The sequence below is a fragment of the Cygnus olor genome, chromosome 3, assembly GCF_009769625.2.
Source record: "Cygnus olor isolate bCygOlo1 chromosome 3, bCygOlo1.pri.v2, whole genome shotgun sequence".
Lineage (NCBI taxonomy): Eukaryota > Metazoa > Chordata > Aves > Anseriformes > Anatidae > Cygnus > Cygnus olor.
Genome location: NC_049171.1, coordinates 71,352,289 through 71,377,050, shown reverse-complemented (window position 1 = coordinate 71,377,050; position 24,762 = coordinate 71,352,289). Strand labels below are relative to the sequence as shown.

The window sequence follows — 24,762 nt, the reverse complement described above, 5'->3', positions numbered from 1 at the left end:
TCTCCCTTCCATTTTTGTCATGTACTTCCCTCCGTTTCCTAACCAAGCTCTCAATTTTCTTGTTCTTGTATACAGCAGCCTCCTATAGTCTTGCAGCCGCAGCATTCCTGTTGCGTGTATTTCTGTGATCCTGGTTTCCCTGGTCCTGTGCTTCTGCCCTGACATCTTCACTGGCCAGCGGTTGCAGCGCTGGCAGGGCTTGGAGCTAGACTTGCTAATATGCCACATCACCCAACCTTAAAGCATCTTAAGCTCTCTCCTGCTCTATGATTTTTCCAGAATTTTTTTCTTGGTTAAAGACCAAAGAGACAGAGGTGCAGCATAGGGACAGACTGAATCCTCCATGGCTGAGCTCTGGTGAAGGTGGCTAGAAAGCAAATGTTTGGTGTGGGGCTCCTGTGCATTTCTTTTCGTGGGCTCTTATGTGTTCTCTCCCCTAGTGGGACACCAAAGAAAATAACGAAAAGAGAAGACAGGGCAGTGGACAAACTGGTGAGCCTGTACTTGGAATGCTTTGCAATGTGATGGCTTTAAAGGTGTCTTTAAAATTAAAACATTCCCTCCTCTGTTACACTAGGAATTAATTCTTGTGATAAATGCAGTGTCTTGTTTAACTTTCTGAGCAGTGTGTTCTATAGATCTCTTCCAAAAATTTTGTACCTTAATTTTCTTCTTTCCTCTAAGGGTTGTTTTACCATATAATAAATGTCTGACCCCATACTTGTGAAGACATTTTGCTGCTCCACTGCTGACTCTTAGCAAATGTGATAAATCTTTTTAAAGACAAAAGCATGCCTATTCGGGATAATTAATTTCACATGACCTGGGATACCTGAAGCTGAAGACGTTTTGGCTGGGATTTTTTTGGTCAGGAGAATTACGTAGTTAAATGTGTTAATCATGCAAGAATAGAGATCAAAAAGATTGATTAGGCAATTTTATCTGTCCAAGGAGACATCACCTAAGGTGGTCTTGTAGTTCTTTTCCCAGTTCAGTTTTTGTGGTACAAGCAAGGAAGTAATTGCTTCTTTGTAAAACATTATACAGTCTATACAGTCTACTTGTTCTTGCCATTTTCCACTGCTGAATTAAACTGTAAGATGTAACCTCACTCAAAAAAGTAGCCAAAGCTTACTTTAAAAAAAAAAAAAAAAAGGCATCAGCCTGAGAAACCACCTGGATGGAAAAGAGTCAGCCTTTGTGTGAACTGGCTAAAGTTCACACAAGCCTTGAAATGTTTCCCTTTAGTTCACTTTTTGTTTCTTGACTGGTTACTTAGTGCCTCCTCTGAGATTAGGTCAAATAAGATGTGAATTAACCAAGATGCAGGAAAATATTTTTTTCTAGTAGGTTATGGGATATGGTAAGAATGCTATTATGATATAAATTCATCAATACAAAGCAGTTCCTGATCTCTCCTAGATTTAGATAAAGCATGAGAATTGCCAGTTTTCTGCCTTCCTCTCAACTGCTGTTGGCCTCTGCTCTAAGAACAGCCCGCAGACAGCATCTCCCTTGCTGGACTTCAAAGCTTGCAATAGTGATACAGACTGAAGTCACTGCTGGTTTTGGTTAGTGCTCTGGACTTGAATTAGAGGTTGATTCATGATCTCAGTTGGTTACCCTCCCAGCTGTTGGAGTGTTCGTGTCTGTCAGTTCTTCTCAGCCACTGTCAGCTGAATTCACTACACTGAAGCAAAGCCATTCCTGTAACTGCTAGTTCCTAGTGAGAACAGTAGTCAGCCTGGTCAGCAGGACTTTCTTCTTTTTTTAGGAACCAAGTTACAATGCTAAAGTTTAGCTGGCACTTAAAAACAAACAAACAGCAAACCCCCTACAGTGATAAGAAATAGCCACTGTTAGTAATGATATGTAATGGAGCTTAATTGCAAGCTGGGGTTAGTTCTGTTATGTTAAACACCTTCTAGTAACGTAAGGTCATAGAATTGCATTTATAGTAACACTGGGGGAGGGAAATACCCACAGAGTTCCTGATGACTTGTTTGTTTAACTGGCTTGGTATGTCTAGTAAGTTTTCCCTCTATCATGTTGTCAATTGAGTATTTCAGGTGTTCTGTGATTTTTTTTAGCTTTTTCAACTTTGGAGTTCCATAAACTTCTGTCTATCGTGTGGTAGAATTAAACTTTACTATATCTCAATGACAGGTCTTTTTTTCCTTAGTTTGGAGCTTTAAATAGCTATTTAGTCGTTTGTAATTATTATTATTTTTTTTAAGCACTGGTAGCGATATTTAATTATGTCTGTAAGGTGTGCTTTTCCTATGACTAACTTACTTTTTACTTGAATTTATAGTCTTGATACTAGTGTTGTGTACTGATTCCACAACTGCTCAGGCATATCGAGCAAAGAAATACTAAAGGCAGTAGTAGAGCCTACTCAAGGTACATCTGCCAGCTCACAGTACAGAGAGCAGTTGTCTGCTGTTCTGCAACTCCTCCATGTCAATGGAAGGAGAATGGAAAAAGTGTCACATTTTAATAAAAATACTTCTGTAAACAATGATTATGGTCTTAAATTAGAAATTGGCAAGATTTATCAGTTCTTATTTGTTGACGTAGTTGCTTACTTTTTGCAATGACCTTTTTGCTTTCTGAATTGTTTCCCACATTGAGTTCCCAAGCACTGGTCTCATGATGTAGCAGCACTTGACATGTTTCTTAGTCTGTGTTGGTCATGGTAAAGTGTAGCTCTTACTCCTTGCGTTGTTTGTAACTGAGTTTAAATTGAGTAGGTGATTACTATGAATTCTCTGGGAATGTTCTTGAACTTGACCACATGGCTCATGTTTTTGCTAAATTGCCAAACCTGTTCAGTATTTCCCCTTTTTCCCTGAGAAAGGGGAAAAGAGTCTTTGCAGTTCTACTACCATTTTGACCTATTTACTAAGCATTTTATGAGACATTAAAAACACTCATCTGTTGTTTTTGTTTTCTAAACCAAAACTATTCTGTCCTTATATAAGCAACATTGAAATATCAGAAGAATCTGGTGGAAAATCAGGATGTCCTGTTTCCTATATACTTTCAGGGTGTTTTGGTGTTTCTGAGGTGGCAGATGATCTGTACAGTGACTGCTCTGAGTAACAAGAACTCATCTGCTTGCAGTGACTAGGCAAGATCGTACATACACTTGTACAAAATGCATTACTTCCCTGGTGACCATCAGCATGCATTACTGTGGAACCGAGAGGACCTTTCATCCTGATTTCCATCTTGCCGCTAGAAGGTCTGAATCAGTGTCGTGGAAGAAGATTTGAAATAGAGTTGGCTTATCTTTTACTCCTGAATATCTTTGGCATTCATTTACTGGAAAATGATTCCAATAACATACCCTCTTTAATTATTTTAAAGAACGTGTAAACTCTCTGCTGCAAGTAACTGATGACATAAGAAAAAACCTGCATGTTTCTAGTTAAACAGCTAAGGAAACACTGAAACTTTCTTTACAGTTAATAGCTAACTTTGCATGTAATCTTGTGTCCAAGAACAATATGCAAAAGCATAAATAGCTGTGATGAAAACTTGCATTTAAAAAAAAAAAAACACAAAATGAGCCTATGTCTTATTGAGAATCTGCGACTCCCTTTAATTCACTGTAACTTGACTCAAAACTCAATTTGATACGCTTCCTCTTTAGTAATAAAGAGAAAGTTGAGAATGTTATACTGTAAAACAAAAAGTATTCAAGGACGATTGCCTTGCAGCTGTGTATGGCTTTAGTGCAACAAACTGTGAATGCTTATGGCTGATCTTTGTAGAGTCAGTAGTATTGGATGACTCTTTAAAAAAAAAAAAAAAAGTAATTAAAAAGTCTGATCCAGATTTTGCTTGTAGCTTCCTTTATTTCCCGGGAACACTTTCTGGCAAAGAGGAGGAGTGATTTCTGCAGTCATGTTGGCTGGCCTAGACTAGCTTTCTTTGTATCTCCCTTGCACAGCAAGTAATGCTAGGTGCGTGCAAGGAAGTGTGAGTCACGGTCTTAAACCCGATCCAGGTCGAGAGGCTGAAAGACGGCCAGTGGGTATGTGAGGGCTGCTGCTGTGAGGAAGAGGTTGCTGCATTGGGTGCTTCTCCCCGGGTGGGGCGGTGCTCTCGCTGGAACGTGCAAAGCCGAAGCCCGTGCTGACTGGCCTCACCGCTGACAGTCTGACCTCTGAGCTGGAGACCAATGAGCAGATGTAGCTGCTGCCTGAGGCATAGAATCATTCAGGTTGGAAAAAACCTTTAAGATCGTCAAGTCCAACCATTACCTAACATAACCACTACGTCCCTAAGCGCCACATCCACGTGTCTCTTAAATACCTCCAGGGATGGTGACTTCATCGCTTCCCTGGGCAGCCTGTTCCAATGTCTGATCACCCTTCCTGAGAAGAAATCCTTCCTGATACCCAGTCTAAACCTCCCCTGGCACAAATTGAAGATGTTTACTCGAGTCTTAACACTTTTCACCTGAGAAAAGAGACCAACACCCAGTTCGCTGCAGCCTCCCTTCACATAGCTGAAGACAGCAGTGAGGTCTTCCCCCCAACCCCACCCCCCCCTTTTCTCCAGCTTCCACTCAGCCTCCTTTTCTCCAGATCTTATGAGTAAATAAAATGCATTTTTTTCTGCTGTAGATATCTAGCAGAATTTCTTTGTGTCCCCCTTGCCTTGTGATAGGGCAAGGGCTGGCACCAAAAGCACTACCAAAACTCAGTGTAAGGGGGTGGGCTGTTTCTGATCCTTGTTCGTGAATCCTGTGGTGGTTAACTTGTGTTGCCACACCAAGGTTAGAGCAGCTCAGCGCAATTAGACCTGTCCACAGATTACCTGCAGTCTCTAGTTCTTTATTTCTTTTGCTTTCTTTCCTGTTGCTCTGCCTTACTTTCTCTTCCCTTTTCCTCTTTTCCTTATGCCAATCCCTGTTAAATGAATCAGCTCCTATCCTGCTGCCAGTTTAAAGCATTTGGGAACCAATGGGGCCTTTTCTTAAGTCTGTTAATTATGTTCTTTTGTCTGTCTTAGAAGCCCTCGTCTCTTTTGTAGAAACTCTGTGCCTGCAGCTTTGCTGGCAAAGCCCTCTCAGGCTGTGAAAGAGGTTTCTGCCAGCTCTCTTTTTTCTTTTTTTTTTTTTTTTTTGCTGTCACAGCAAACATAAGCTAAGCTGAGAAAAACTACCTTCTGTTAACTGATACAAGTGCTTGATGAGGGGGATGTGAATGTTTTACACCCTGACCTGGCACAGTTCTTCTGGTACACTGTGTGTCCCTGCCTGTCCTTTGTACTATCTTACTAGTGTAAGCTGGACGCTGTTTTGTCTTTGAGAAAGGGCCCATTATCTGCTCTGTGTTTGTACAGTGCTTAGCTCAGTGTAGGCTGGCCCTTAGGCACTTACCAACACAACTGTGACTAGCAATTTGCCCTTGCTTGAGGGCTTAATATAGTTTGTCACTGTCAGTCTTAAAATGCACGAACTTAGATTTCTTCATTTATTGTGCTTGGTGATGGAGTGCTGCTCCTCGTGGCACACTGGCAGAGGTTGAACTGCCTTCTGCTTGTGTTGTCTTTAAGTAAAAAGTGAGTGAAATACTCTGAAAAGGAGAGATTTAGGTTGGCTTAGCATACCATGGACTCTACGGAGAGATGCTTTTTATCTAATTCAGGTGTGTGTGTGTATGCTTACGTATCTGCACATCCATCTTTCTCTAGAAGGCCAGATCTCATTCTGGAGGAGCAGAGTCGGGGCTGTGGGCAGGGGCGGGGGGAGAAGCAGCCCACAGAGCACAGGGCCTTACCCTGGAGGCTGGGAGAGGGCTTCTGCCCGGCCCTGCTGCCTGTGCTCCGGTGGCAGCAGCACAGCGGCCTGCCCAGCACGCCGCTGGCAGCAGGGCCCCGCGCTGCACCTCAGCCTGGTGTGGACGGTGCTGCCTGCGTGGGGCCCTCCAGTGCCCCGTGGGCTGTGGGGGTTTCACGCCACAGGCAGCTCAGCCCCGCTGCACCATGCTCTCAGTCCCCCTCTTCAAAGGAACGGGGAGAAAATATGACTGGGGAAAAACAGGCTCATGGGTTGAGATATGGACCACTTAACAATTAGTGTCATGGACAAAACACATTCAGCGTAGGGATATTAATATAACTTATGGGCAACCGCTAACAGACCAGAGCAGTGAGAACTAAAAGTGAACTAGAACCACCTTCCTGCTACCATCCACCCTCTCCTACCTTCTTCCCCCACCCCAAACAGTGCAGGAGAATGGGGTCTGCGGTCAGTCCCTGATGCTTCTTCTCCACCGCTCCCTCACGGTCCCTCCCTGCCCCTGCTCCACGTGGTGTCCCTCCCACAGGATGCCGTCCTTCCCAAACTGAGCCTGCGGGGGCTGCCCACAGGCAGCAGCTCTTCAGGAACTGCTCCCACACGGCTCCGTACCACGGGGTCCATCCCCCAGGAGCAAACTGCTCCAGCACGGGTCCCCCATGGGCGGGCGGCAGCTCCCCCCAGACCCCGTGCTCCTGCGGGGGCTGTGATACAGTGCTGCAGTGGAGGTGGTGATGGGCCATGGGGTGGGTGCTACAGCTCCCTCCTAGCCAACTGCAGTCACCTGTACTTGCAGAAGGGTTACCTATGGGCTGAATTCGTTCCCATAGACAATATTTTGCTAGACTTAATCCATTAAATAAGTAGGCTTTTAATGTTGCCGTGTCTGTTTGTTCTGAGGATAGTGGATACTTTAATAATCCAGGAAGGAGTAGTTTAGATTGCAGAAATAATTTAATACTCTTCTGCTGACTCTTTAAATTGACCAAAAGAAGTGGTGCTCTGATGGCCAGTGATGAAAAAATCATTCTCGTGAGAAAGTGAATCTGGATTATTTCCACTATCACAGCGGGGGTGCGTTGCATGGGGCTGGAACGTACCACTACCTGCTAAACGAATGGCTGAGAGCAGCAAGTTATTCATTTTACTTTCATGGGTGTGAAGGGAGAGGATGGGAAAGGAAGAAAGAAGGGTGTATACTCTCAGCGTCCTTATTACACTGTAGTAAATGAGGCATCTTTCCCCTTTTTCAGCAGATCCTTTTTCCCTTTTTTTTTTCTTCCCCCACCCCCCCCCCCCCAACTTCTGGACCTAAAGCAACAAACTTACTGAGGATATATAAGTATAGCATTCTCAGTTTTGGTGTTTTTCATTTGTGTGTGTTATACGTGAATGCATTGCTTTAGTTGTGTTTAACAGTCTGTTATATGAAAAGATGCCTGGTTTAGGAGTCATGTGCAGAGCCTGGCTTTATTGCTCTGAGTATGTAGGTAGGGTATTTAAACGCTTTCTGTAATTTAGAGAATTAAAAATAACAAGCTATAAGCTTAAGTGTAATAGCAGCTGGATTATCTGTTGCCAAGGGGAAGAAGTCTATAGGTGCTTGCAGTGGAAGCTGTCTGAATTCCTCGCTGCCTCGTGACTGTGCCGTGCTTTCACAGCCTGGTCATGCTAGGCTGTGTGTAGCCACTTTATAGCTAGCAGGCATTTGCTTTTACAACCAGCGTCTGAGCGGTATTGCATCCAGTCAGACCTCTGCTAGCTCCTTCTGTCTGCTCTCCTGGACGCTTAGCGACTGGCTTTTAGAACCTTCCGTGTGGTGACGCAAACCAAATTTCAACTAAATGTTCCTGTCATCCTTCTCCTGTGGTCACCTCCTCCCATTACACACCATAAACTGCACAAGAGGTTTCCCTGGATATACTCTAGTGTGTGCCAGTCCTCGTGCTCCAGCGTGCTTTAAAGGTTTGGTTAAGTTGCTATGCAGAAGCAAAGCATCTGAAGCATCTGAGAAGTGCATGCATTCGGGTAAAAGCCTCGTCCCTTCCTGTGCTATAGGAAGGCTATGGCTGAGCTCAGGCAGTGGCAATAGGTGACAGCAGAATGTTATCGCTGGCATGTAGTGAATGCTCCTACTTGGTGTCAGTCTGCCAGCTACGTATCTTTCTACAGCCTTTACTGAAGTACGTGTAAGCGTGTATATACACATTTTTTAGGCAAGACTGAAGTAATTGGAGAATAAATTTGTCAGGAAAATTCATTGCGAAACTAATTTAGCTTTGAAAATGGGCTAGTATCTGTGTATGTTATCTAAGGGACCTAGTTGTGTGGCCATTCTTTCTACTATTAGTTTAGGTGGTTTACACTATGGGTGATTGAGGTGTGTTTCTGTACAGGAGATCGGTAAGTGGTTCTGCAGCTATTCAGCTCTGGTTTCATGGGCATAGTTTCAGTAGTATTAAACCCAATTAAATTGGACCTTTATGAACTTTTGGGGAAAACAGGTATTTCCACCGAAAATGGAGTTCAGTGGGGAGTTGAGCTCCTTTGCTTCCTTTTATTTTTATTTTTATTTTTATTTTTATTTTTATTTTTATTTTTTGTAATTTATTAGCCAGCATTTGGTAATCAGTAATGGATGTCAGGGCAGGAGGAGATGAATGAAGGTACAGATCTATATCATCTAATTTGTGTCTTGTCAGGTGGACTTTTGACAGCCTTCTTTCTGAAGAGCAATGTTGTAAAAACAAGGTGATAGGGAAAAAAACGAAATGTTAGAGTTTTAGGTACTTTTTAGAAAATATTATTCTTCTCAAATCGACCTTTCAAAGGGACAATGAAAGCAGCAGCTTAATTGATCTCCTGGCAACCAGTAGATGAATATTAAAAAGTAATTGCACTTATCTGCTGACTGCCTTTGCCTTCTTTTTTATCCCCCCCCCCCCCCCCCCCGTCACCTCTAGTCTAAAATCAGAGAATTTGTCCCAACAGTTTTTTTCTGAAAAGCCCTGTTTTCCTCCACCCGTGGATTTAGTCAGACCAAAACATTCTTTTGCAAATGATTCATCAAACTTGCTAGGTTTTGTCCTCTGCCATCCTTGCATGTTAAAGCATCTGTCCAGTGTGGGCTAGGATACGTTTATTTAGTTTCTTAGTAATAGGCTGCTGAAACACAGAAACAGAGGTGGGGAGAAAAACAAGAAAAGGAGAAAGAAGAGGTACCTTCCTGATCACTGTCACAGTCCCTTGAGTTTTAGTTTGTTCAGTAATAAATAACAGTGAATTGGAAGATAAAAAGGGAAAAGTGCCATTTTCAGGGGTGTTCTGCTTACACATTGTTTTTATTACCACTTTTGTTTGTTTGTTCTGCAGAGTGGGACACCCCCAGTCAAGGACATGTTCACAGATCTGAAGGATGGAAGGAAGCTTTTGGACCTTTTGGAAGGTCTGACAGGGAAACCTCTGGTAAGAGATATGTTATATGAGTTGCATTCATATCAAAACAAAAGCTGTCTTCTGATTTTTGATTTTAAAAATGTTTGTGGTGTGTAATCTGAGATGCTGTCTGCAGTGCTAGTGGAATTTCAGGGAGATTGACTCATGGAGGATGGGGTCAGGCTGGAGCTAATTGTGTAATTGTTTCTTTTGAGGCTTAAGATGCTGTTTAGCAAAGCATGTAAAGCCAGTGGTGTTACTCACACAGTATATTTTTTTTTAATAGAGATATTCTAAAGGTCTGTTTCTGGATGATCCAGAAGAGTGGCTTTTAGCTGGATACCTGCGGACCTTTTCTAATATGCTCATGAAAAAAAATCCTAAAAAGAAAATTAAAACAAACAAAAAATCAAGATGCAGTAGGCAAAACAAGCCTGCATCTCCATTGGAAAAATCCTTTGTGATCCTACAGATAGCAAAGGGCTGAAAAACTATTCAGGGCTTGTTCAGATTTGAGAAAATGCTTGCAGGGCTGAAACCTCTTCCCCTGCTAAGATCGGTGCCTTTTCAGTCAGATAGATGAGGCATGGTGAAACCTGTGCCATCGCTTGGAACTAAATTCTTGTTTTCACTATTTATAAAAAAAAAAAAAAATCTCAAGTTGATTTAATGCCTTTAACAGGAAATCTTTAGTCATTTAAATTTTTGTAAGCTTGCCTTATTTTTCTGAACAGATGCGTTTCACTAGTTCTTCTAACGATTTGGGGGTCTGATTTGAAATCTATTGAAGAGAACAGGAGTTTTTTGCTTTCTGATTTTGTTGATTACTGTGTTCCAAGGTCAGCTCCATGCTCTTGCAGTTTGATCATTTTCTGCTCCAGGAATTAAATTGTGGCGATTAAAGGCAAACAGAGAGGCAGGTATTGTCAGGAGTTGCAGTATTTTTTGTTTTTCTCGTCATGATATTAAAAGGAAGAGAAAGTCAGGAAGTATAACTTCTTCCCAGTGTGCAAAGATTTAGCAGGCTTTCAGTGCCAGAAAAATCAATTGCTGCTTGTTCCCTCTTGGGAGCTAAAAAATTTCAGCTACTCTGGCAAACATTCAAAACCCTCAGATTTTCCCCGGGAACTCCCACTTTGCTGTTGTATTGCCAGTACCTAATTCTGCAGATGTTGGGAATAAAAACTCTGGACTTGCTTTAGGTAAACCGAAGCATACTTTGAATCCGAGACTGTCCTGTACCTCAGATTGAGGAATATTGTTCTGACCAGTTTTCATTTTGATATTTATTTTGAAATTGTTGTGGGTAATCTTGTTTGGGTTTGTTCCTATTAAAAAAAAAAAAAAAAAGGAAAAGTAAGACAAATTTCCTTTTGTTTACTCACTTATTTTGCTTTGATCAGTCAAGTTTGTTTTGATATAAACAGATTGTACACTTTTATTTCCAGCCTAAAGAACGAGGTTCTACAAGAGTACATGCCTTAAATAATGTCAACCGAGTGCTGCAAGTCTTGCATCAAAACAACGTGAGCATGTTTTTCCACAACTGTTTTTGATATACTCTTTAATTTATTCCTGTTTGTAAATGAGTTCAAAATGCAGAGGATAAAGATTTTGGCACCTAGAATCCGAATTCAGTAGGAATAGATAAACTGTTCTGAGTTTTCTTTATCCAGCATAGTATTTCAGTGTCTGGCAGCTTTGTGAAATCTTAAAATGTTAATACTAAGATAACTCTGTTTTGCTAAGATGTGTTCAGTTCCATAAACAAAGCTGACTTGAAACCCTGCTATGCATAGCTCATGAACATGGCAGGACAAATAGCTAATTTCCAGTGAAGATGCATAACTTGTACGTAAATCTGTAAGGGTATGAGAGGTTTTGTGTCTCTGTTTCCTTGTCCTGCTCTCAAAATCCTTGAGGATCTTCCAGTGACATCTGTTATCCCTGTGCCAAATTGTTCTTGAGTGTTCCTAACTTTGACCTTTGCTAATTGATCAGGAAAAACAAGCAAACAAAAAGAACCAACCACCGTTCTTTAAGAAAAATGAGAATAAAAGTTGTTTATTTAATTTTTTGTTCTTTCTGCCTAGAAACTAGTAGTGCTGTAGCAAAATCATTTTATTTTTCCCCTGGATAGCAAATCCTGATAAGCATAGTTCTCTATAATTAGAATTTCTATTTGCAAATGTCAAGGCACTGAAATAGTTTAATAACAACATTCTGGAAACGAAGTACATCTAATGCAAAAAGGCACTGACATATTTATGTAAACTGCTGATTGAAGAGTGATACAAACATGCTGTATAATGCTGCACTTTCGCCTCCACGTTGGTGGACTAGTGTCATATTTCTAGGAAGCAGCCAAAGTTTAGTGGTGGGTTGTTTTTCTTCTGTGAGGTACTGTAAATATTGATTTTTTTTTCTGAGGGTAAGTAATGTGTCTTTCCAGCTTGAAATTGATTTATTTTATGAAGATAATAAATGAAATGATATTGAGTTACAATAATTAACTAATTCTTCCTTAAGCTGGCAGGATCAGGATTTCTAGAAATAAACAGATGGCCTTAGTTAACTGAAGGTTATTAAGGTCAGGTGTATGACTTATGCCTACTGCTTAACTTCATTAGAAAGTATGTGTGCGTGTGAGAAGACACACGACACACAGTCAGCTTCCTTTTATTGGTTGTCTGCTCAAGTCTTAGTAGTCCACTCACCACCTAATGGATTGCTGGCTGGCTGCTGAAAACAGCGGCTTAATTCAGAATCATTAAAATACAAAAGTGGGTACGTGGAGTCTTTCATGTATGGTGTAGGTTGCAAGGGGAATACAGTACTTAACAGTAATAATAATACTTGTGATTAAGAATTTTTTTTTTGTTACTCATTCTCAGGAATGTTTCTCTTCTATTGCAGGTGAAAAAAGCTCTTGTAATTGCTTTATTTTTGTGACCCTGACCTTTTGTCTTGCTTTCTGCTCCTTATGTTCTACAGTGGTTTACAGTGAGTTGTTTAATGGTGTGCACTGCTGACTCTTTTGACCTGTTTTGGCCTGTTAAATTTACAGTTGCCTTTAGAAAGTACATGCCCAGCATTTGCAAAGAGGATTACGTTAAGATTCTATTCCAGCTGCTGTGAAAATTAGGAGAGGACAACCCACAAATCCAAACTTCCTTAGTACTTTGAAGTATAATTTGTGGCTCCATGTTAATCTCAGCAACAGAGTTTTGATTTGACTTTTTGCTAATTGAAAGCTATGGGGAACTGGAAATTGCCTAGATGATATCTGAAAGCAATGAGGTTACAAGCACATTTTGCAAAATTCAAGCTATTCACGATTGTGTGATAAGAGGAAAAATACAGAATGCCATTATGTTCTTACATACCAGGGATGCCCTCTAAAACAAAATGAAACTTTGTGTTTGTTCTCGTCTACTCTAGGCTAAATCCCCTGACAGCCAGAGGACGGGCTCAGTTACTGTCTTCTGAATTGTCCCTATTGTTGAATTGCTAGCCAGCTCCTTGGTGCAGGTTTTGTCAATATGAACAGTGACAGTCCCAGATACGGTGCTTAGGGTTAGTGCAGGCTAGGAACTGTTTCTGGTAGGCACTGTGGGTAACACTGCTTTGTTCTGGAGCAGGGGTGAGCAAGGGAGAGGAAAGTTTCATCACAGAGGTGAAGTACACAGTACTTGTGAGGCTGGAGGATGGCTCCTGGCTGAGGATATTTGCAAGAATGAGCCCCGCTTTCTGCACTGTATGGCAGTGTGTTGCAGTATGTGAACGTACACCCCAGGAGGTATTTCTCTCATTTGCTACAGAGGTTCCTACTCCATTTCTGTAGGCCACGGTGGTGATCAGTGCAGTGTACTGCTGTTGGCTTCCTCCAAAAGCAGGTTCAGAGTTGGTGCCTCTTTCTCTGAAACGTCTGAACGGAGAGTAGGTGCCCGGATTCAGACTCTGAAGTAGCAGTGAGCGAGTGTCTGGTGGTGTGCTCTGGGCTTCTCTTCTCCTGAGTGCTGCATACTTGATGCTGGAGTGGGTAGCCTCTTGTGCCCTCCCGTGTACTGATGTAATCATCTCCCTGCCTCTCTTTCCATGTTTTTATGTTTATAGCATTCTCAGTCATAATGCCACCGAGTTTAAATGGGGTCCTATGCATATAGGAAACTTGAACATTTTATTTTTCCCTTGAATTTTAGGTTTCCTTATATAAACTTCTCCCATTTGGATGCTGGTTCATGCAAAGGACAAACCTGTTTCTAATTGAGGAGTTAGTGTTTTCTTTTAGGAGCAGGACTGCTTCTTAACTTCTTTTTTTTTTTAAAGCTCCTTCACATTTGCTTATCTATTGCTCAGTTTTATTTGCTGGTATGTATGGTATATTAGAGGAGAGGATAAAACTCTTCCAAATGAACGTCTTCGTTGGTGCCATCTTTTGGTGTCTTGTTTAAGCAGTTGTCATGACAAGCTGAGATAGAACCAGAGATGACAGAGTATTGTCTCTTTCTTCCTGCTGGTTATTTCAGAACACGTGATAACACGTGGCTGGACAGCCAGGGATATGGGATGGGGTCGCAACTTGGAGCTTTGGTACCACTGTCTGATACAGAGTTGGTCTGACCTCTCCAGGTGGAGCTGGTGAATATTGGAGGAACTGACATCGTTGATGGAAATCACAAGCTGACACTGGGGTTGCTGTGGAGCATTATCTTGCACTGGCAGGTGAGGAGGCTGCTGTGAGATCTCTTCCTTTCCAGGAATCATGCGCATCTATCTTTTGGGATTCTCACAAACTTTTCTGGGGTTTTGGCAGAAGAAAATAACTGCTTCTATTCTGGGCTGGTAAATAAAGGCAGGCCAGTGTTTGGTTTCCGACCTCTGTCTGTTGGCTGCCTCCCACAGCACATGTTCTCATATGTGCTAAGTTGTACACAGTCACTCAGTTCGGTTCCTAGGGCTGTTGCAGAGGCTTTTCAGGCTAAGCATTGTGTTTATATTCCTTCCTCAATACTTATGTGCTTCTGTTTGCAGATGTTTTTCTACTATCCTGGTAGCTGTGTTGGGTTTGCATCTTTATTTGCTGCTCTGTAGGTTTGTTTCTCAGCCACATAGATTGAATTGCTCCTGGCTTATCCACATACCTGAGAGGATCACGGAATTCGCTTGGAGGAACTTCAGCAGATGCTTGTACATAGCACATCAAACAGCAAACTTCCTGTGTTGGCTGAGCAGTTGTCCTGTTCTTGCCAAAAACTTCTGCAAAGTTGTATTTTTGGGGTTTGCTTATTAGTGGAACCCTAGCACAAGGCAGTGAGAAATATTATAGTCCACGCTGAGTGCCAGCAGCATTGAGGAGCGGGGGGAGGGCTGTAAGGTAGAGGTAACTTGTCGTTTATTACGTATGCATTACTGGTTCTTGTAATCAGCAGAGCGTAAAGATGGCCTGAAGGCTCCTATTCCTCCATTTCATGTAAGGAGTTAAGAGCTTGACGCCTACCTTTTCACAGAAAAGACCCTTGCCTGATTTGTGAACTAGCTTGGTTCAAAGGTTTTGTTAAGCAGGAAAAGATGAGAACGGGTCTATACGGAGTAGTTGCTGCTGTCTTGCAGGTGAAGGATGTGATGAAGAACATCATGTCAGATTTGCAGCAGACTAACAGCGAGAAGATCCTGCTGAGCTGGGTTCGGCAGTCCTCGAGACCTTACAGTCAAGTCAATGTCCTGAACTTCACGACGAGCTGGGCAGATGGGCTTGCTTTTAATGCTGTCATCCACAGACACAGGTAAGTGACATAGCTCCCCTCAGACCTAGTGAAGTAAGCAGCTTTTTTCCCCTCGTGTTCATGCTTGAGCATTTGACAGCTTCTAGCCCCTTTCAGTAGTTTGCTGTTGCGATAACAGTAACAACTCGGAGTTACTGCCAGAGCCTTGCAAAGGATGGAGCCAAGGCCGCGGTGTAACTGTTCTCACATACACACTCGCTGGGTGGATTTACAGCCCACTTAAGTATCTACTATATAGAGAGTATGCTGAATGGGCATCTGTAGGGGAGGGTTGATTACTTCCCTTCCCCTGCACTTTCTTCATGCTGGCTTCCCTCCCCTGCAAAGGGAAAAAAGCTCCTCAGTTTGCCATATCCCTTCAGTTGGAAGATACAGAAGCTTCAAAATGAAGGAATGAGAAAGACAGGCTCAGTAGCTCTTCTTAGATTTTGTATACATTACTTGAAAGCTTGTGTATTCAGTTCTTTCAGGAGAGCACCTTTTTGCATTCACTGAGTAGAAGAACTAAGGGATAATGGAATGCTTCAGGTGTCTGTAGTATATTTATTAGTTTGTTCATTATACTTTATAAAAAACGTTATTTAAAGCATCTTTCTGCAGAATCTCTTGTGTTCTTTTCGATTTTGGAGAACTTCTTGGTAGTCTAAAGAAATGTTTGTTACAGACTCTTAAGAAACTTGCATATCTGTGTGTGTGTGAGATCTGCTTCTGGGCAATCGATTCTAGTCTGGTGTATCTTAAATGAAGTCAGCTCATTCTTTTTGCAAGGGTTGGCTGTTCTTTATCATAAATAACTGTTCCAGTGTGGTAATGCTATGATATTTCCTCCTGGCTGCCAGGTATCTGTCATGGCAAATACTTTACAAACACCTGAATATTTATACTCAGCAGATATTAAGCGGTCACAAAAGCATTTGTTGACTTGGAGCCTGCTGTTCTCTGCTCTCTGGCCTGTGCTGACTGAACTAACAGGCTCTATCGCAGGCTTGCTGCCTTCAGCCTGGGTCTGGTCTCACGCACCTGTGTGCCTGGAGCTGGCTAGTGTTCAGCCTGCATGGATGATGCATGGGGAGCACCTGCACCACATTGAGGGCTCCTGAGCGATCAGAAGGACTGTTCTGCACAGGCAGAGAAATACTAGCAAAAGTCTGTGGAGTTTACAGTCAGAAGATGTGAGCTGTACTGGTGGTTTTCTTATCAGCGTAATTGTAGTGGCATAGCTCTGCCACTGAATGGGAAGCTTTGTGATGGAGAGAGCACCACCTTTAGATGCAGGTGAGACCCGCTTTCCCCAGGATACCAAGAAGGGCAGAGGTAGCAAAATCAGTTTCAAGCTGTTTGTTGTCCTTCTGCCCTGTGACTATCTGCCTGGGCTTTGTGGGATCTGAAGTCTGTGAGCTCTGCCCTTCCCAGAGCACTGCTATGTGGCAAAAGCCCCTGCTGAAACCATTGAGTAACTGTGCTTTTTTTTGGCTTCATAAAATTTCTCACAGTTACCTGACTCTGCTGATCTCTCTGAGCCTGTTATTCCCCCATCCTGGGCGCCTAGCAGCTGCCAGTGCTTCAAAACTCAGCTTTGCTGTCCCTGGACACCAGTCCTTTAGCCAATGAAGCGCCATTTTCCCCACATCTGAGAAATCTTGAGCTGGCTTTAAATTTAGGCTGGATTTGAAAGAAAAGCTATAAAAGGCTTGCAAGGGACAAGGGGATTGAGGCAGGATGCAGAATTGGTAGGACAGCAAAGCTGTGTAGTTTACCTTGACTGATACTGCTCCCCTGCCTAAAGGGTATTGCCAGTATTGTGGTTTTTACTTAGCTTCGTCCTATGACACTTAATATAGGGGCATTTTTGTGGATCCCATTAAGAGGTTTAGTAGCTCACTTTTGTCTGTATGTGTCTATGAACAATTGCTAACTGCGTTACCTCTTGGCTATAACTTTGTAAGGCTGGCAGTACTTAAAATTATATGAGGGAATAGGACATGTAACATTTTATTGTGTTAGTTTCTTTCATTTCCTGATATTAGCCTAGTTCTTCTTCGAATTGAATTCTGTTCTTTGGTACAGTTTTCTTGCTCCTAGGTCAATACTTAAGTTGCAGTTCATTAAAATTTGTGTTACCGTGGCAGTGGGAAAGTACTGCATACAAGATACACTTACTGCAATGTGTTTTCCAAATTAAGTCTCTTCTAAAACTTTATGTGAATCTGCGCGGTTATCCTTGTTGCTTTTCTTGCATCAAGGTACAGTACTCCATAAGCTCGTATCAGGATCTTTGCATATTTTCCCCTGCCCCAACCCTTCTTCTGGCTTTTTGCTTCTCAGACTGCTGGTTTATGGTCTTCCTGTTTCACAAAGTGTAATGATACAACAGATGTTAAAAGGATACTCTCAGGTCGATTTACAAGTGAATTAAGCTTTAAAGAATTAAAGGCAAGCCCATCTCTTCCTCCCCAAGTTCTATAAAACACGGGATCAATAAGTGTTTTAATGAGAAGCCACTACTAGAGGGGAATGGAAAGTATTTCAATGGTTTGTAGTTTTACCGCTGTGCTGCTGCAGCACTTGGCTGTTCATGCCCTGTAGGTACAGATATCACGAGGAGGGGGCCCTCTTTGCTGATCCTTTTTCCTACCTCAAGAGCTAAAGGCTCTTTTCCCCCCTAGACCTGCCGGTAGGTTTTAGCATGCACAACTGCACTGAAGATTTGGTTTGTTAAATGCTAATGCAAGATGAAGGGTGCTGGCACTGTCAATCGATCGGCTCCTTGGTCTGATTCACGTCATGACTCTCATGAGTCCTTGTGATTTTTTTTCTTTTTTTAAACCAGGGGAAGGGCCACGTGGCAGGGTGAGTGAGCAAGGGGTGTGGAGACTGCTGCTGCTCCTGGTCTGGGGTGGTCACTGAGCCACCTCACAAGTTTGGAATGAGGCTTTCTAGGAAGAGAGTGGCTCTTGATTACCCAGCAGAACCAGACACAAAAATCATGTAATAATAATGCTGTAAAAGAACCAATTGAAGAAAAATGGTTCTGGACCAAATTTTAAATACAGGGTTTATTTATTTTCTTGTCAGTAGCATTTAATCTCCCGTTGCAGTCAAATAGTATGTATAGAATGGAAGGTGGATGGCACTGCAGACATGCAGTCAATTAATTGATTTGTGGTTTTCACGTTCTCATTAAGAATATTTTTGTCTGTCTTTTGTATTTGCTTATATGCGCTTATATTTGTACTTTATATGTACCTGTGTATTTATATAACTTATGTAGCTCCCTTCATATCCATAACTTCAAATTCTGAATGGTATAGAATTTTTTCTTTAAATTAAATTTAGTATTTTCTGTTTTGTATTTTAATTTTAGACCTGAGCTCTTCAGCTGGGATGAAGTTATAAAGATGTCCCCAGTTGAGAGACTGGAACATGCTTTCAGCATAGCCAAAAACCACCTGGAAATTGAGAAACTGTTGGATCCTGAAGGTGCGATATAGTTATTCTATTTGATTTTAAACTTTTTTTTTTTAAATTTGATTTTTAAACTTTCTATTTGATTTTAAACTTTTTGAGTTCTTTTGAAAGAAAATGCTTATATAGACATTTATTATGTATACAAATCCCAGCAGTTTTGTGCAGTGATATCTTTTTTCAATCCCTTACATCTGGGGTTAAAAATAGGTAAACTGTAGGGTAGGGGTATTCCTGTGTGTATGTACGCTTCAGCTTCTTGAACGTTAAGGTTCATATTGAGTTACCTTTCAGAGACAGTGCACAGGAAGGTGAAGTTGGTTCCCTGGTTTTATTTTATTTTAAGTAGCGGTTCCATTACAAGTGTCTGTGCTTTTCAGATCAAGCAGAGCATTTTGTAGAATGGGATAGCGTAAGAGCTCATGATCTTTTGTTCTTCGTTATATATGCTGAGTAACAATAGCTGCCAGTGCTGTGAGTACTTACCATGTAGGAATGCTTGCCAGGAAGCTTTTTATGGCCCTTTCTTAAAACCCTGAGCTGTCACTCTGCTTTGAAGTGAGCCTCTGAAGATCCATTCTGTAAGACAAACTGTCAAACTTTATGGATTCAAGCACCACCACCTTAAAAAAAAAAAAAAAAAAGTCAGCTGAATGAGTAGAACTCACAACCCCAGTGATACGTGAACCTGAATTTGTGAAATTCTTTTCCATTTGAAAAGTAAGCAAGTGAACTGACCGATGCTGAGAGTGGGGTTAGAACATATGTGAAAGTGTGTGTTTGAGGGATACTGTTCCTGAATTGCATTTCTGCTTGGAAGGCACTCCAGAATGTTTCCGAAACAATTTTTATTCCTCAGTAACTTCAGTTTTGGGTTCTTACCTCCAAAAGATCATGTCTCTTAATGTAAATTCACTTGCAAATGTTTTTTTTTTTTTTAAATATTTTTTCTTTGTACTGCTTTCAACATCTGTAAAACCTGGTCTTTCAACAGAAAGCTAAAGGCTAATTAACAGGAGAACCCATGCTTTGCACTATATGTGAAATATTGGAATCTTAACTGTATCCTGCATGATGATTTAGAAACGCTGTTTCTTTATTAATATTCTCCCATGTATTCTTTTTTGATGCAGATGTTGCTGTACAACTTCCAGACAAAAAGTCTATTATCATGTATTTAACCTCTTTATTTGAGGTCCTTCCTAAGCAAGTCACCATGGAAGACATTCGGGAAGTGGAGACCCTTCCAAGGAGATACAAGCAGGAATGTGAGGATGGAGAATTCCACATGCAACAGGTGTGTTTCTCATCGAAGCCTAGTTGAATCTTCTTGAGTTGTAATTTTAGCTGATCTTCAGGCTTGTCAGTTCTCTGGAACATGTCTTCTATCGTGTTCAACACTATTGGGAAAATATGAAAAATCATAGCATCATCTTTGTGATTGACTTCATTGGTTCTTTTTTGTTTCCTGATTCATATACAAAATCCTTTTTGCTGAGGTAGAAATCTACGTCTTCATTATGCTTCTTTCTTCTGTTTATTTTCCTTATTTATCTTGACAAGTGGCCTGAAGTCTTCAACTGAGTTTATAGCAGGAGTTGTGGTGGTGGTATTTGGTGGGTTTTTGTTTGCGTGAGAGGTCCACTGCTGTGTTAAATAAGCAAAATTAGTTTTCTATCCAGGTTATTTTAAAATGGAAATTCATTAGTGGTGACTTGGCCCCTCTCATTAGAAATGTACCTAACAGTTAGTTTTAAAATTTTATGAAGGATTGAAAGGGATCTTAGTTGTTCTATTCTTAGTATCATTTGGGAAAGCATCTTCTCAGCACTTCCAGGGCATCACTTTTCTCTTGGCTGCCTAGGTTGTAGCACTTGAAGAGGAGCAGGGCAGTTCTAGAGCAGAGACCCCCAGCACGGTGACAGAGGTGGATATGGACTTGGATAGCTACCAAGTTGCTCTGGAAGAAGTCCTCACGTGGTTGCTGTCAGCTGAGGATGCATTTCGGGAACAGGAGGAAATATCTGGTGATGTTGAAGAAGTCAAAGAGCAATTTGCCACCCATGAAGTAAGCTTTTCTTATGTTCCTTTTGTGTAGTTTTTCTTTTTTGTGTGGGAGCTGAAAATTTTCTTTCCCTAGTCCTTATCCGAACACTGCCATTCTCTTTCTTGTGTCTTGCTTTTCCTAAACTGAAAGCACCTCTAACTGAATGGTGGTTTAAAAATTATTATTATAATTTGTTTTATAATTGACAAATAATAGTTTCTTGGCAGTGGAAGTGGATCTTTTTAAGAGAGTTTTCAATGGAACGGGTTTTGGAATTTCAGTGTATTTTTTGTCAGCTTTCTGTGGCTGACCCCCTGTTGTCATAGAATCACAGAATGGTTTGGGTTGGAAGGGACCTTAAAGATCATCCAGTTCCAACTCCCCTGCCATGGGCAGGTTGCCCAACGCCCCATCCAACCTGGTCTTGGACGCTTTGAGATAGATTCCTGATAGGAGCTCACAGATCACGGTGATGTGGCTGGTTGTACTGTTTTGCAGGCTTTTATGATGGAACTGACTGCACACCAGAGCAACGTGGGCAGTGTCCTGCAGGCTGGGAACCAACTGGTGGCACAGGGAAATCTGTCTTCTGAAGAAGAGTTTGAGATCCAGGAGCAAATGCTGCTGCTGAACTCCCGCTGGGAGGAGCTCAGGGTGGATAGCATGGACAGGCAGTCCCGGTGAGTCATCCCGCACAACCTCTCCTAAAGCTGAAGGACTGGTCTCTGGTGCTTACTGCGTCTCAGAGGAATTGCTTTGCATCCATTTGTAAGATATTTTTGTCTGAAGTAGCTCTTCCGTTTGGGACATGAATTCCACCCTCTTCGTACTCTCCAAGATGAAATGGAGGAAATGGATATAACTGTTTTTTTGGATTCTTATGTAAGAGTATTTTGAGATTTATGTTATATAAGTGTACCAAACTAAATATGATACCTACATGCAGCAGTTACATAAATGTATTTTTAATATTTTCAGTAGTTTAAGTTCCTGAATAAAACATGCGGGAGATGTGAATAGCTATGTGTGTTTACACAGCTAAAGAGCACTTAAAAGATTTTTTTCTGCGCCTGTAGTTGTCAGGCTCAGAGCTGTGCATCTAGGGAGAAACTGCATTTGATTGCCACTTGTAGCAGTGGTTCTGTTAGTAAACAGAAAATCCCAGTTGCCAGAAACAGTTCTTGGTATAAATTGCATAATTCACTCATTTTTATCCTGTTGCAATAGAAACAGGAATTCTTAATTCTGTGTTCCTTAGGTTGATGGTGAAAGTTATATTGGATGATACATAACTGGTTTATGAATGGCTATGTGTCTTTCCTTTAAGAACTAGATATTAGTTTTTTCCCTTGGGAAGACTGTTCCTGACATGACTCTGCCTGTGCTTCCCCCTGCAGCCTGCATGACATGCTGATGGAACTGCAGAAGAAGCAGTTGCAGCAGCTGTCAGACTGGCTGACCATCACAGAAGAACGCATTCAGAAGATGGAGTCTCAACTCTTAGCTGAAGATATAGAGTCCCTTCAAAAACAGCTGGAAGAACACAAAGTAAACCTTTTTGTCTGTCCTGTAATGTGTATGGGAGAAGTATTTGGAAGAAGTGTAGGGTGGAAGGTTTCCTTAGCCAATAAACTTGCTAAAGGATTGGACAAAAGGAGTTAGACATGTTCAGCCTTCTTAGCTGAACACTTCAGCGATGATGTCTACAGCAGAAATTGCGTTATCTTTGCTACATGCAGGAAATGAGGCCTCCCCAGGTGAATTGTTGGTGTTAGGGACAGTATGAAATGTATTGTAGATAACTGGCCTTTAATGACTGGCAGCAATGCTAAGGCACATTTGAGACTTGCTGCTTGAAATAATGCAGGAGTTAAAGCTATTGCTATTAAAGCAATTTGCAAATTGGTTTGGCTTGCAATTAAGTTTCTGGATGGGAGTCCAGCCTTTCTAGCCTAGGGTGTGTTTTGAAGGAGAAGGATGGCCTTTTAGTATTAGTCATGGTTGCAGCTTTGTTTTTTGTAGTCATTGCTGAGGTTTGACCTTCTGTCCAGCTTGAGACATACCTCACAGGGCAACAACTGCTAAGTATTCTTAGTCTGTGTAATTTCTTGTCCCACATTTGCATTTTTTGCTCTTTCTTCAAAGGCTGGGGAGCTTGAGGCCTGTTCATGAAGTAGTTTAGGATTTTCTGGGATGAAAAGCGGTATTTACAGTAGTTTAAGGGCATATTGATGTTGCAGAGTTATTTTGGAGGTAGGCTTTAACCATGTAATCTGTTCTGCCAGAAGTTGTATGAATATTTAAATGTACAGATGTATTTTAAGCTAATTGGAAGAGTATGTTTTTTGCAGTTGCTAGGTATCAGTTTGTGACTATTGTCTTTGATACTAGGCTTTGAGAAATGTCAACTATTAAATGTTCATAGTGATTTTTACCTGTTTGGCATGCCCTATGATACTTGCTTAATAAAAGCAACTTTTTTATGGAATGCTTAAGTTCTCTTATCCATAGTCGTAGACATATAGAAAGTCAGTGCAGTCATACGATTTTCCTAGTCAAGAGTGGTGTATACATTTTAAAACTTTTTTGTGTGTTTTCCAGCACTTTAAAAGAATGGTTTTAGGTTCTTTTCTAGCAATCTTTGAAAGTTTGTTTAAACTGTGCAGTGATTCCCAGTGGTAAAAATATTTGCTTAAGTGTTGAATCTGTAGTGCTTTGCCACATTTGTTTTAGTCACTGTGGGCAAAATAGCAATTTGATAAGTATTCAAAATTTGTAACAGCTATGTGTTTTTCTAGAGCCTGCAAAGTGACCTAGAGACAGAACAAGTGAAGGTAAACTCCCTAACGCACATGGTCGTCATTGTCGATGAAAGCAGTGGGGAAAGTGCAACAGCGATTCTGGAGGAACAATTGCAGGTGAAATATGAGAGCCGTCTTTTTAAAAAAACAACAGCAAACAAACAAATAAACACAAAATCCAAAACTGTAATAGCAGACACTTAAAATCTTTGCGTATAATTATTAATCAATGTTTTTTGTGTTTAAAGACAATTTGTCCTAGAAAGCAATTTAAAGTAATATAATTTTAAATGTAATATTAATGCCAAGAATTATTAAACTTGCTCAGGATAAAACCTGCAAAAGTTATTTGACTTTCAAGCTCGATTCCTGATGAGTCAAGCTGCTTGCATCTGCAGTGACTTAGGCACTTTTGCAGCATATCTTCTCAGCAATTTCACTAAAATGGGAAGATGCACAATACAACTCTTTAATTTCAAATAGGTAATTCTCATTAGGAAATTAAAATCTGATTGAAAAATATTTAAACACAGGAACAGAATTAATCAAGGGAATATTGTGTGAATTGTTTTCCTGTTTTCTTTTTGGACTTGGGCTGCAACCTGAGTAAATCATAGGGAGTATAGAACATAAGATTTGTTGTAACGGACTTCATGCTACTTCCATTACTCCTTTTGAAATAAATGAAATAGTTGCCTGAGTTCAGCGAGCGCAGAGATAAAGCCATAGGTGAATGCTCTTAATAGTTTTAACCTCAAGCTTTGTACAATACAACAACGGCAGTTAATGGCAACAAGGTAATTACAATATAGAAAGAGGTTACTGTGAAGTAGAAATTTTGCTCTTGGTTATATAGTTTTTGATCCTCTTTGTGAGGCTCGTGAATATTCACGATATCTCCTGCTTTTGTAGAGGCTGGGTGAGCGGTGGACAGCAGTTTGTCGATGGACTGAGGAACGACGAGTCAAATTGCAAGAAATTCAGCTTTTATGGCAGGAGCTTCTAGAAGAGCAGGTTAGTAAGTCTTTGGTTACCCACGGTTGTAGATTTTTTTTAAAGTAACTCTTAGTAGGGTTTAACAGCTCTAAGAAAATAGCTGTAAAGAACGAGAATTTCAGATATTGTTTGGGTTCCTAGCATTTCTTGAAGAAGTTGTGTCGCCTAAGAAAAGTATTTACTTAAGTTTAAGCAGGAAAATGCTTATACCTCCTTATAAAATAATTTCCAAGGTAGATATTTAATATTCTTGTGGACATCATCCTTTTGAAAGTTCTGTTGCCTTATATTCATCAATGTCAATGAATTCCACAAGATTTATTATATTAAAAATAAGAATTACTGTACTTTGAATGTCAAATTCATACATAATGAACTCTGTGACTTTTTTTGGTGAATTTAATGGAGAAGTATAAG

The 24,762-nt window shown here is 41.0% G+C and overlaps 1 protein-coding gene across 8 annotated transcripts in view; it reads left to right on the top strand.

The window, feature by feature from the left end:
• Positions 1-24,762, top strand: part of UTRN (utrophin) — a 374,743-nt gene that overhangs the window by 62,418 nt on the left and 287,563 nt on the right. For all 8 annotated transcript variants that reach the window (XM_040553278.1, XM_040553280.1, XM_040553275.1 and 5 more), the window contains 11 exons: positions 9,188-9,280; positions 10,699-10,776; positions 13,883-13,975; positions 14,864-15,036; positions 18,401-18,516; positions 19,635-19,798; positions 20,366-20,569; positions 21,047-21,228; positions 21,946-22,096; positions 23,347-23,466; positions 24,262-24,363. In XM_040553278.1, coding sequence (XP_040409212.1) covers positions 9,188-9,280; positions 10,699-10,776; positions 13,883-13,975; positions 14,864-15,036; positions 18,401-18,516; positions 19,635-19,798; positions 20,366-20,569; positions 21,047-21,228; positions 21,946-22,096; positions 23,347-23,466; positions 24,262-24,363 — 1,476 coding nt within the window. The remainder of the gene's footprint in view (positions 1-9,187; positions 9,281-10,698; positions 10,777-13,882; positions 13,976-14,863; positions 15,037-18,400; positions 18,517-19,634; positions 19,799-20,365; positions 20,570-21,046; positions 21,229-21,945; positions 22,097-23,346; positions 23,467-24,261; positions 24,364-24,762) is intronic.